General features: G+C 41.6%; 1 protein-coding gene across 2 annotated transcripts in view; it reads right to left on the reverse strand.

Annotated features, from left to right (window-relative positions):
• The window catches only part of pappaa (pregnancy-associated plasma protein A, pappalysin 1a), an 88,463-nt gene that overhangs the window by 43,000 nt on the left and 32,096 nt on the right, over positions 1 to 13,367 (reverse strand). For both annotated transcript variants that reach the window (XM_020081832.2, XM_069513212.1), the window contains exons 8-10: positions 11,662 to 11,790; positions 11,443 to 11,534; positions 8,592 to 8,788 (exon numbers count right to left, since the gene is read on the reverse strand). In XM_020081832.2, coding sequence (XP_019937391.1) covers positions 8,592 to 8,788; positions 11,443 to 11,534; positions 11,662 to 11,790 — 418 coding nt within the window. The remainder of the gene's footprint in view (positions 1 to 8,591; positions 8,789 to 11,442; positions 11,535 to 11,661; positions 11,791 to 13,367) is intronic.

Consider the following 13,367-nt stretch of genomic DNA (forward strand, 5'->3'; position numbering starts at 1 on the left):
CACAAACATGGGCCATATGTTCTTGAAAAAAAACTATTGAGGCCCTCAAACATTTAGGAGGCCCCACAAAGGTCCTTCCTGTATCCTCCAAACACTAGAGGACAGTGCAGGAGCCTGAGGTAGCGCTTAACTCAACTTTTATGACACTAGCACAACAGAAAGAAACAACAGAGAGGGAACTTGTTTTCTTCAATGCCATTTTATCTCATTTTGTAGTCTCTAAAAACATGTACACAAAGTATTGCTATTTGTATTTTCTGTGGAGAAATGTGCAATCTGTGTGATAAAGGACTAAACTTGACTAAACTAGTCAAACTGTTAGCCGATGGGTGTTGAGGTTGCTCAGTATGAAGCCATTCCACACCAAGAGACCAGTAATTAAACTGGTAGGTACAGTTTTACATTAACACACAAACCACGTGTTGTGACCATATGACCTGATCCAGCGGTTTCTTGGAAATCTCTGGTTTTCATACTGGTTTTCAGCATGATGCTCAAAAACGATTAAGTACCAGCTTCGGTTCTGTATTGTTGAATTGTGAAACAGCGATCGTGAGAATGTTTACAGACACGAGGACGCCATTATGACAACATAATGTCTCACATTCTATGGACAATGTGGCAAAAAAAACAAAAAACACTGCTGCTAGATATCATCGGTGGACTGGCTTGTAAGAGCGTTTCTGTTGTTGGAATTCATCTCTGTCAACCAACTTTCCCACAATCCCCCTTGTCAACACCAATTTGCATGTTCCCATTTCCCAAAAGGATTCCAACCCTGACTGTCCTTTGAGAATCAATATTTTGGGCATGGCTCTCGCCTTCGTTCAGTCATTCACTTCTGCAGTAAATGCTATTACAGCACCAACTAAATGTTGATTCATATTGAGTCACCCGGCGTCATCAGTGGCGTGAGCACCGGCGCACCAGGAGCCGAGCGTACCTGCAGAGCATTACAGAATTTATTGTTTGTTTCACATCCTGTTGCATGACTCCGCTGACCTAGTTTGTTGGAAAATTTCGGACACATGCAAACTAAGCAAAGGACGTCATGAGAGGATTATTATTCCATCACAGAACCTCCTTAAATGTGTTTATTTCCATCAACAGGTATTTTATATATTACGCTCCTCTTTCGCTCTTTGTTGAAGGCGAACATAAAAATTCGAAGCCAGAGCATTGGAAGCAGGAGTGAGCATCTGTGAGGCATTTGTGGAGAGAAAAGGAGAAAGAGCAACAGAGAGAAACTAGTATGAGTTTCCAAGCACCATCCCATGGTTTACTGGAATGCTGGTGAGCGCCTGGTGTGTGAGGTAATGTCCTGTCACCCAGCCCCACCCATACCCACTGAAGCTCACCATCTCATTGGTCCAGGGCTACTGATGGGCGACTTCCATGGCCTACTGAGAATAGGGCTGTAAAAGTTAGTGAGTGGCTGCAATTATGCAGTTTACCTATCCCATTCTCATCAGGGCAGACATGAGTAGTGACTGGGTGGTAGGGAACACAGACCACAAACTAATGTATAGGGATTGGTGAGCGTACAATGCCAGCAAGTTGAAAACAGATGGGTCTGCGGAGAATATAAATGTCCCTCAGTCAGTGGCCCCCTATGCTCAATAAAACAGGGCCAAAACCCTGCATATTAACAGCTTGAAAATGTTAGGGGGGGTCATCAGTGCCACGAAGAAAAAATACACCAGCCACAATGAGGTTTCCACATGGCAGAACCACAATAATAATTGAAACGGGAAAAGTAAAAGGGAAAAAGGAACGCCATCCCAGAGGTTTCTTTTTAATGTTACCACACGCTTATGTCACTGGCACGGTGCCTGACGAGGGCTGTGCGGTTTGGGGGAATGCTGGTGAGAGGGAGAGAGAGCGCTAGAGACGCTGGCCCTCCTGTGCTGCTGAAAGCAACAGCTCGGCTACTGTATGAGCTTTTGTTTTTGTGGGCATGTACGTGTGCGTGCGCCTCGGCTTGTGCAACAGTATGTGTGAGTTTGCCCGTGTGTTTGTTTCTACGCGTATGTAGGGGAAAATGTGCGTAAATGTGTATTTACACTCTGCAGTAGCCTATATACAGCATGCATGTATTCTCCACTTGAGTATACAAACACACACTGCCTGCTTATTTGGGACCTGGGACAAAACGGGGCCAGTTATTGTTTCCTTGTTTTTACCGGCCAGAATAATTTCTCTTACAGTGCTTCTCTGCTCCCTCTCCTCTTCCCCTCTGAAACATTACTTACCTAAGGATGACTGTAGCAGAGGTTATTTAATCCAGGCCTCATGCACATATCTTTGTTATACATCTCGAGATGGGCGAGCGTCATATATAGGCAATTTCTTGCAGCGTGAGAGGACTAAAATGTTATCCCTTCTGTCGCTTATGTATAATTAAGAGGAGCGTTCTCCAGGGGTGCCCAGGGGTTTCGTCAGAAATTGCCTGGGCAGCAGCCTCCTCTGGAGAAATCACCTGGCTTCCTGTTTGATCTTAAAGTTCGAATGCACATGCACCCTCCCTGCAAACACAAACTCATCTACATGCATGTTCATGAAGGCAAAGCAGTCTGCACACGGACAACGATGTAGTGCATACGGGAAACACGCACGCACACACAGGTTAGTTGCTAGGGCCAGTTCTCCAATCCATCCCCCTAGAGAAAGTCGGGCTGGCTCGCCATATTCCATGGTGTGGTAGTGGGGGAACATTATGTTCTGCTCCACAAAGACAGCAGTAGTACATTTCAGTCCCCTATGGACTTGCCCTACAATCCTGCATGGAGTCAGCACTGTGAGTGTGTGAGTCTCTGTGTGTAGATGTGTGTGTTTCTGTCTGTGTACCTGGGTGTGAGCCTGATCAAGAAAGAAAGGAGTAGCTTTTAAAACACCACCTTACTGTACTCACTGGTAAAGCCCCCAAAATCAAACGCTCCCCTACGACACTTTGCCACGAGTCTGACATTGAAAGAGGGAACATAAGGTGAAGAACAACACGGCTATTAAACCTGGATATAATTTTGATACTGGCAGTTCTACATTTTTCTGATCATTAATGTGTCTAAATTTTATTAACTTCATACATTCTCCGGTGTCCATATGGTATTTTGATTGGATCAAACTGCTCATTTGAGGACATTTTAATGTGGGAATGGCCAATAAGAGTGGTGTTGGACCATTTTCTCCCTTCACAATAATTTTTATTCAGTGATATATTTTCTTTTGACCACAGTGAGACTGTTGATCAAACTGAATTTCACATTTTTTATACCTCCAATTACAACCCACTAACCCCATCTCTTCATCCATCAGTCATTTGTTGTTGACGGCATTATGTTATATGTCAATTCCGCCATGGAATTATCTATCTCCATATCATCATTGTTTCTGATTCAACAGCACTTGACTGCAGTGTGTTTTCATATTGAGTTTAATTTACAAATCTCTCTCCTCATTTTCTCAATCTGCAGGTAATTTTCTTCCTTTTCTTTCTCTGTAATTACACTTCCTGTATCATCAAGTACAAATTACAGAACTATAGCATCACTGTTACACTGATAATTGATATATTATTACTGTTGTTGAATGAGGTATGAGAAACAAGAAGCGATGAAGAGATTGTTTTCCATTTTGTAATTTGATAAGTCAGAATGTTGAGAATAAAGCTGAGCTAAAAGGACATTTTCGCAGATCAAATTGTTCAGCATAAACTTGACATTCCAACATTTGATTCAAACTTCTAAGTATATACCAAACGACATGTATAGTATAGATGAATTAGGCAAATTGCGCTTCAGAATTGATTTAGGCAATTCTTTCTCTTTTAGCGCATAAACAGTGTCGAACTGAAGAGATTCAGAAGGGGAAACCAGACAAGCGTATTGCCGGCACTAATTGTCTTCCATACACTGAAGTTTCTGCCTCTGTAATTTATTGCTGGGACTCCATGACCCAAAAATGAATGTATGTCAACCTCACAAAGATCTAGCACACGTTTACATTCTGCAGGGTGGACTTCAGGCTACTAAGCTACTGTCTGCACAGGTTCAGTATGTGTTTATGGTACTAACAGTTTATTCCAGTGTTGCTGGACCCTCCATTAGCAGTGATTTGAGTGTGGGAGCATTCATCCATCCTGCCTGGTTTTCCTCTGGTACATGAAGATTTAAAAGACAAGCAAAAAAAAAAGTTCAGGTCTCATACACTAGTCCTGCATATTGAGATCACTATTCACAGTGGTATTATAAAATAGATAAATGATGTGTCTCAGTTCCCCCCCATGCCTGGGTTGTGTGTTTTAAAATAGAAATACATACCCCTTGCCCACACACACGCACGCACAAAAGTACATAGCACTTGAGATTTCGTGCAGATACATGATCTCTCTTTCTCCTCAAGTGCCTTCTTGTGCTGTTATTGCTTTCTTGCATCCGCAAAGATCCCTATCGCTGCTGCCCGCTTTACTCTCCCTCTCTCAGACACACGCAGTCAGACACACACACAAAATCAGCGCTGTCTTTAGACATCAAACAAAACAGATACACAAAGCCAATACAGGAATTGTTCACTAGATCAGAGGGAAATGATGCACAATCCACATTTCCACCCCTCCCCCCGACGCACTCGCACACACTTTAGCATTGTTCTGTATCAGGGAGGCACATCTCCAGTCCAACTCTACCAAAGACCTGTGAGCCATGAACATGGAAACATGATTAAATTAAACAACAAAAGAGAAAAGTGAACTTTTACCAAGACGGAACCAATGATGTTGGTTTCTGATAAAACTAACGACTACAAATAACACAGAGTCATTTGCATAGCAGGTTTTTTTCCAAGGGCTTGACAACATGGTAATGCAGTAAAGTCTGGGAGAGCAGTACTTCATCTTGCCTCTACTTTTTAAAAAATTCAATTTTGGCTCAAATTTTTATGTAATCTCAGACCTGAGAAATGAGGGAATGCCTCTTGGGGAGAATGGTGCCAGAACCTCCAGGAGAGATCCAGAAATGAACTTGTCCTGGTGGTTTGTAGTGGCCCAACACCTTGCTAAGATAAAATTGGTTTTCTTTGGACATTCCTTATGCACTTACTGTATAACCTCTTTCAGGGCTTTAACTTCTCTCTTTTGTGTTACAGCCTTTGGAAATGTATTAAAAAGGGAAAAAAATGTAATTGATGATCATCTTTGAGATTTCCACCTGCAATAAAGTCAATTGATTGGACATGATTTTAAAAGACACACAGCTGTATATAGGATAGTCTCTCTGGCTTAGCTCCAGAGATCCTACTTCAAAAAGGACAACAATTCCGGCAGGACATAACTCACAGGCGGCGATTCTTTAGTTTGATGAAAAAAAGATTGAACTTTTTGGCATTCATCACCTGCCCACTATCAACCCCAATTGTGGTGGCAGCATCTCTGCAAATGGGGGTGTTTTTTAGTCGCAGGGACATAGAGATTGATCAGGGTTGTGAGAAGAAGAAGAACAAGAAGAAGAGTACAATATGATATCTTTAACAAAGACCAAAGTACTCAAGATCTCAGACTGGAATGATGGTTCACCTTCCAACAGGACAATGACCCCCAATCAGACATCCAAGACAATGCAGGAGAGGCTCAGGGAAAACTCTGTGAATGTCATTGAGGGGCCTAGCCAGAGACCTGACTTGAACCCAATCAAACATCACAGGAGAGACCTGAAAACGTCTGTCCTCTGTTTGATCCACTGGTCTCAATCCAATCTGACAGAGCTTCAGAGGATCTGCAGAGAAGAATGGCAGAAAATCTCAAAATCCAGGTGTGCAGAGTTTGGGTTGTGATACGCAAGAAGACTTGAGGCTGCAAGTGCTGCCAAAAGTGCTGCAACCTAGTACAGAGGAAAGGTTCAGCTTAATTATGGCAATGTGGTATTTCAGTTGTTTCTGTCCATTTCTATATTGTCTTTATGGTTTATAAGGTTGTGACATGAGGGGGAGTGAATTTAAATGACTTTGGCATAAGGCTGCAATATAAAAACATGTGAAAAGGTGAAGGAGTCTGAATAATTTATGAATACAATGTATGTGCCAGCTACCCAACAAGGAATGATGGCGTAACAAGTAACGTATTCAGTTTTTTCTCCCTTGAATACAGAAACTAAGCCCTGCAGCCCACCTGCAGGCGCCATCGCTCAGTCCTTGCCATTTTAATATTGATGACAGTCATCTCAGATTTGCCAAGCAATTTACTACCCCAACAGTTTTCTAACTTCCTGTCAAGGGCAATATGTGAGTCTGTGTCAGCAAAGCCGAAGTGCTTTTGGCAGACCACGCTGCTTCGAAAAAATTGCATCGAAATCTCAATAAAGATCATAGATCAAGAGAGTACCATCATAAGTAAGTATGAGATCACAGTCTTGAGCTTTGGATCTCTCGGTTGTTATCACATCAGATGCCTATAGGCCTTTCTCATCCCTTTCCATCTATGAATCTTCAAAGTCACGGAGGAACACAAAACCTGCTATGTAAACAATCGCCCACAAACTGACGGAGAAGTCAAGATAGAGAATGAAGTCCAGATGCTGAAGAAATGACTGGTTGCCATCAAGACAAAATGTCAGAGAAAACAGCAATTTAAATAGCTAATGGCTAGACATCCCTGAAAGCTCCATCAAAGTAGGTAACATCTTATATAACTTCATATTTTGTTAGTTTTCAGCCACTGTGGTGTTTTATATGTTGTTCTAAAGTGGCCACAGTTAAACTGGATCCATGAACGAAGACAAGTCTGCTGGCCTGGTCTTCATCTCCAGAACCAACCCTCACATCCTTCATCTGTGGTAAGAGCCTCCAGGACAGTCGCCATAGCCACACGCACGCAACTGCACAACTGCTTAGAAGCAACAAACGAGGCTCTCAACTCAGTTATTTGCAGCCCCATTATGTTATCTCTGTTTTCCGAGGCACTGCCATAATCAGACAAGTGTGTATTGTGTGTGCTTTTGTGTCCGAGAGCAAGATATTATTGTGTGTGTGTTTGTGTAGCTCAAACCCTCTAGGACATAGTGTAATCACAGTTAATTGTCGAGTTTAAGAGATGGTATTTGATTTGATGCTGCTGTAGCACGTTACTCTCAGTGATGCATTGATGTTGGGAGAGGAAGGCACGTGAGGACATTATTTTTTAAAGTAACTGTGCACCGACAAGCTTTAAAAATCATAATTTTTAAAAAAGGGAGAAAGACCATGTGAGAAAGTGACACAGAATGAAAAGGAGAGAAAGAGAAGCAGTCATAAACAGGCTACTGTGTTTTGTTAACCTGGGTTTGCAAATTTTCCACACAAGCACTTGTGTGTCCACAGAGTGTACAATCCAGTGGCCTTGTAACGATGTGATCTCATCACATATGACCCTTGGGGAACAGTGTGTTCTCCATAATAAAAAGGTTCTTTCTAGTAGGAATAACGTGTCCTTCACAGCAGAAATCCTTTCTTTATGGTTACATGGATGTGTTCCACTGGTGTCTCAAACATCTGCAATGTTGTTGGATCACATAACCTTTTTTTTGCCTCAGACAGAAGTAGTGCCATAAATACACTGTAAATATTAAAATGCATTAAATGGTGGTGGTTATCTCCTACCTGTGGTTGCCTAAATCTATTGCCAAAGTGTTCTCGAGCAAGGCACCTGAACGCAGCTGTTTGAGAATAACCAGGTCAGTGGCCTTGTAAAATGCATCATCAGCGAAGGAACAAGCTCGAGTTCCAACATCACACACAGAGAGCTCTGTCAGTAATGTTCCAAGAAAATGTCTCTCTTTTTTGTAAGGTTAAAATATTTATGATCATAAAATTTAACAATGGATACTGATGTCACTCTTCACGTCAAAGTAAGATAGTGCAGGATATTTTTTTAACATTTGGTTTTAATCGCAAATATCCTGAAAGCTGTCAAGAGACTGGACAATAACAAAGTGGTGTCATAAATAGTGGCTTGAAAGGAGATAGTATACTTCAACAACATGCCTTAGCTTTGACCGTCCATATTACAGAGAGGGGATTAAATAGGATTGAGCTTAATGCACGGTTTGTCCGAAGCTTTATGTGTGTGTGAGTGTGTGTGTGTATTTGTGTGTGTGTGTGTGCGTGCATGTAAGTCTCACCCTAATGTTTCTGGTAATCAGCCCCTTTCTGCGATGCGACAGCAACAGATCAATGCATCCACCGGGTTTAGGTGGAATCAATGGCTTCTTCTCTTGTCTTCAATAAGCATTACTTTAATGAGAGCAGCACATTTCTGCACCCACCCTGGGAGACATCTAATTAAATGTCTTGCATGGTCTCTGAACTTATTTCACTGATAAAACCAGCAAAATAAGTTTTTACAAGTTTCTTGCAAAAGTTGAGGCTTCACATCATTATGACGTGCAAAACGTTAATAGTGAGAAAGAAATAGCACCAAATCATTGAAGAATTTCCAGACAATCTCCTGCTGTGTTCTTCATATGTAAAATTTTCCAAGCATTTTATGGAGTTTGTATCTGAGAATAGTTTATTTTCTGTATTGGTAAAGTGTATAAGATAAGACAAGCTGTGTGTGGCCTTACTTTAGTGACAGTAGGGTATCCAGCAGCCACCTCGCCGGAGCAGTAAGGCTTCTCTTCATGGGAAACTTCGACATTGGAGGCCCACTGGTCCAGGAAGCCAATGGGGGTGTAGAGGCCGCAGTCTCTCACGCCAGTCTCTCGCTCAAAGTCCTCACACACCCCATCACCATCATAGTAGTAGCACATGCTCGGCTCCTCTGCGGGTGATAAGAGAAAAGGGAGAAGCTTAAAATACATCATTATCTTTGCTTTTGTGACTTTTTATGGAATGTCAGGATTGAGTACGGCTAGTGTCCGCCGGTCTGATTTTTCACTAACATCCTGCTTCTTTATGTCCAGCATGTTTTCGAACAACGCAAAACAATTAAAGTTTTACGAACTTTTACTCCTCACCCTATCCACTTCCCTCATCCTTTTTTATGGGACATTCATAGCCCCTGATCCTTTGGGATACAATTCCTAACCTTATCTCTGTTGTTTTGGAAGGTCAGGCGTGAGAGCACCAGATAAAAACAAGGGAGGGAGTTACGGGATAGAAGGTGCATGGAAAAAAAAGGAGGATAAATTCTTGGGTTTGTGAGGATCTACAGAGATGAGAGAATATGTCCTAGTCAGGAAGAAAGAAGCTGAAAGACAGAGCGATAAAAACAAGTGCGAGAGAGACAAACACAGTGAGGAGGGGGGAGACCAGACAATGTCAAGAGGTAAAGACAGATACAGCAGTAATTTTTCCAGACATCCCACCCGGAGTTAAGGTCTGGAGCTGGAAGCTTATGGACTGGAGGAGAGGGGAGCAGAGCAGGGAGGTTGCCTGGGCCTCATTGCTCTCAGCTAAAGCAGTGTCAGCCGGTGGGGTTCCAGTTAGGGGGAAAGGCGGCATTCTGTGCCAAGTTGGCCGGGGCCTCCTCCTCGAAATTCCAGCCCTCCCCAGCACGGCCAAAAATTCAAGTCAGTTCTGTGCTCTGGCAACGGTGAAACGAGGGGCTACTGAGGGGGCATACAGAATACGCTCCCGCCACTCACTCAGCGGGAACAGAGGCAAAGAAGGAGAAGGGGAGGCGGTGAGGCAGAGACGGGAGGAAGCTCAAACAGTGGCTCTGGAGAAGCTGCAGGAGTAAAGGAGCTAGAGTGTGAGCTGAAGGGAGAAGAGGAGGGAAAGGATGGAAAAGGAGGCTATTGCTGCAGCATTTGAATTTGGACAGGGGATAGAATAAACAGATAACGGAAAAAAGTGGAAAGGTGATTGAGTGCAAGAGCAAAAAGCAGAAAGCGAGCACTACGGTTGGAGACAGAACAAGTGATGAGTTGAGAAAAGATGAAAATAGAAAGGGGGGAAAAAATATTCTATACCTCTTTTGGTTGTTTATGTAAATCATAAAAGCATCCTACGCCTATAACCACTGTTATAATGTTGAAACAGTGCAAAGAAAAAAACACAATCCAAAACTATTACTCCAGTGACACAAGGAAAATGTGAATATGGCTTAAGAAAATCATATTACATTTCCTTTATGCTTTATCTGCACCTGTGTTTATTGTGGCTTGAAGCCCTACAGACATAGCCAGTGGGATTGTAAGGCCAGGTGGGGTCATGTGAAAAGAACTTGTCGAATTCATTAATTCCAGATATAATTCGGCTCAATCGTGTGAATAGCCTATTAAAGCTCATCCAAACTGTAGCACGCTGGCCCTGTTGTATACTTAGTGTCAATTCTCCATCCAGCTCTCTATTTCACTATCCAGCATGCTGACAAGCAGGCCCTCTCTCACAAATACAGACAGATGGACAGAAGGTCCCGTCATTATAGTGTCCGATTTCTGCGCAAAACTACAACTATGTCAGACAGTGTCAGGCACACACATACACACACACACACACACTTACACACACCTCCCTGAGCACTGCAGTTGGTGGAAAAACAGCACAGCCAATGCAGCCATCCAGCAATCTGACAGGGATTAAGTGGCCACTTCACAGAGGCTCACATGTGTGTGCATGCATGCATGTACTGTACATGCACAAACACACGTGCAGGCACACACAATCACAACAGGGGGTAAAATGATTGTCAGGCAGCAGGAGAACTGGACAGGAAACCATCCATCTATTCATAAAACAAAACAACGTAGGAGATGCCAGCCACTCAACTGTGTAGAGTAAGATCATTCAGCCTTGTAAAAAATAATGATTTCCAGATTTTATTTTTTTTAAACACAGGTCAAAGTGATTATGATATCTAATGGAATTCTTATTCTGTTGGCTTTTGAGAAAGGCGAGGGGGACTCGGATGAAAGCTGCCCAGATGTCAGATCTGTTCATTCACAAACTTGTGAGCCTGTGGGTCTCATCAGAAACTGTGCAGATCCATTTCATGAAGGAATGCAGAAAACAGAATCAGTCAAATCCACAACGCGACAACAAAATTGTGGCACAGAAGAAAACAGACGAGAAATGTTCTGTAAGCTGCTGTTTGTCAAATCTGAACTTGATAAATGTTGCAGGTATCATGTACCTGTCATTTAAAATATCCCTTAAGACCAGTAGAATATATATATAACCTTAATAATCAACATTAATAAACTAAATATGTCATATGTTATCTTATAGTTTTTCTTTCATTTTTTTCTCAAGTTCTAAGTTTTAAGTTTGGACATATTTAAGACTATAGGCTGATGTTTTCCTGGAAGTGTCCCTTAGTTGTTTTAACCACATCATAGCATTATTATTTATTTTTTATTTACTTTTTTACTTTTTCCAGCACAAGTTCAACTCAACCGTTTTCTCAGCAGCCATCCAGAGTTGACAAGCATTCGACCTGAGGGAAATCCTAATCATCCATAAAGGACTTACCAACACAGTTGAAGAAGGGCTCTTTCTTGCATAGAGTGGAGCAGCCATCCCCATTCATCGAGTTCATGTCATCACATTCCTCCCCTTCGGAACTATAGCAGCAGGGAGCAGTACTTAGAAAACACACTGACACTGTACATATCTAATCAAATACACTATTTTCATGTATTTTACTACATATTTGGATTGTGTGTGTGTGTGTGTGTAGCTGCTTGTCACCTCTGGATTCGTCCGTCTCCGCAGTATGGTGATCCTAGTTCGTGCACCAAAGGTGGGGAGGGCTCACTCTCACTCCGGCTGGAGATGGTTTGGACTTGGTAGGTGTACACAACATGTGGCAGCACGTCCCTGCACGAAGAACAAAAAAAAGAAAAATTCAAGTATTGTGGAATTATGTGAAGCCTTGAAGAGATGTCTGAAAAAGAATCAGAACTAAAGGAAAGATCGTTCTCCAGGAAACACACTTGGACCAAGCCAAACTACAGCCAACACAGATACAAATATCTGTCTCAGTACTCGTCTACCTATCCTGTGCTGACGTTGCTGAGTTTACCCACGTTGGGTCCAGTTTAGTTTCCTCATCATAGTGAATCAAGGAACCATCATGAAAAGACAACGGACAGGAGAAATATTTGGGGTGGGGACTACTCACTTTGCCGGTGTTATGTCGCCATGATGGTTTCTTGAGTCACCATGATTAGGAAGTCTGAAAAAAAAAGTCTGAAAGGAAAAAAAAAAAAAACATAAATGAGAAAACCAAAACCGAAAAAAATCAAAGCTGTAAATGAGAAACCAAAAACCATAAGCAAAGCAACAAAACAAAACTCAAGGAAAGAAAGCTGTAAATGAGAAACAACATTGGTGCAAGTGAGGGTGCTGCTATTTTTTATTTTTACAGCATAAAAGTTACTTTTTCTATCTGATCAGATTTTGCCTTTACATGTATTCATTGAGTTCTGTTAGATCCTATCCCTGTTTTAACTAAACTAGGTTAACTTGATCCTGTTATTCACTGATCAAGTGACCGACACAAGGTCTTTTTACACTCATAATCAATAATCCTCTGATGTAACTGCTTAAAATAAGTAGAAGCACGTTGCTTGTTTTATAAATCCAGATCCTTTCCTGTATTTCCTAACCAAACATGTAAAGGCAAACAAAGGATTTGAAGGTTTAAATATGTTTTCATATCTCAGATAATTGATTTTTCCCATCAGCACTCTCATTTGCAACTTGTTTACAGTTTTCTTTCCATTTTGATTTTCTTTTTTCTCCTTTTGCTTATACTTTTGGTTTCTCACTTGAAGTTTTGATTTGTCGCTTATGGTCATGGTTTCTCATGTATGGTTCCTTTTTTTTGGCTTTCAGAGTTTTGGGCCCAATATCGTGTGTTTGTGAACGTGTACGACATTTTGAGCCTCAAAGCTTCGAGGTGAAGATATTTTGGATGGTCCTCTCTTTCCAATGACCGACTTTCAATGTTAAAATGCTTTGCAGTGCAGTTTTTGCTATTTTTGCTTTCACACACATTCATACAGCACTTTGACCACCTCAGGGTTAGGCATATAGTCGTAATGGTTAAGCTTAGGGTATGGGGCTAGGGAATGTGTTTCCAGTGAATGTGAAGAGAGAGTGTGTGTGTGTGTGTGTGTGTGTGTAGAGACCAAGATTATTTTGTTACATTCTAAATTAGAATGTTCGTGAGACATAAAACTTAACTCTCTTTTATATGTTTTGTGGTATATTGTTGTTTTTTGAAGATCGTCTTGCACACACCACTGTTCCCATTTAATTTAAATCAACTATTCTGGTTCCAACTTTTGTTTGACTGAGAGCTGATAACTATGTGAGATTACAAAAGGGAATCCAATTGGCTCCCTTATCTATAATTGACAGGAACACATTATACTGTGTAATATTTTTAT

The sequence above is a fragment of the Paralichthys olivaceus genome, chromosome 18 (genome assembly GCF_024713975.1).
Source record: "Paralichthys olivaceus isolate ysfri-2021 chromosome 18, ASM2471397v2, whole genome shotgun sequence".
Classification (NCBI taxonomy): Eukaryota; Metazoa; Chordata; class Actinopteri; order Pleuronectiformes; family Paralichthyidae; genus Paralichthys; species Paralichthys olivaceus.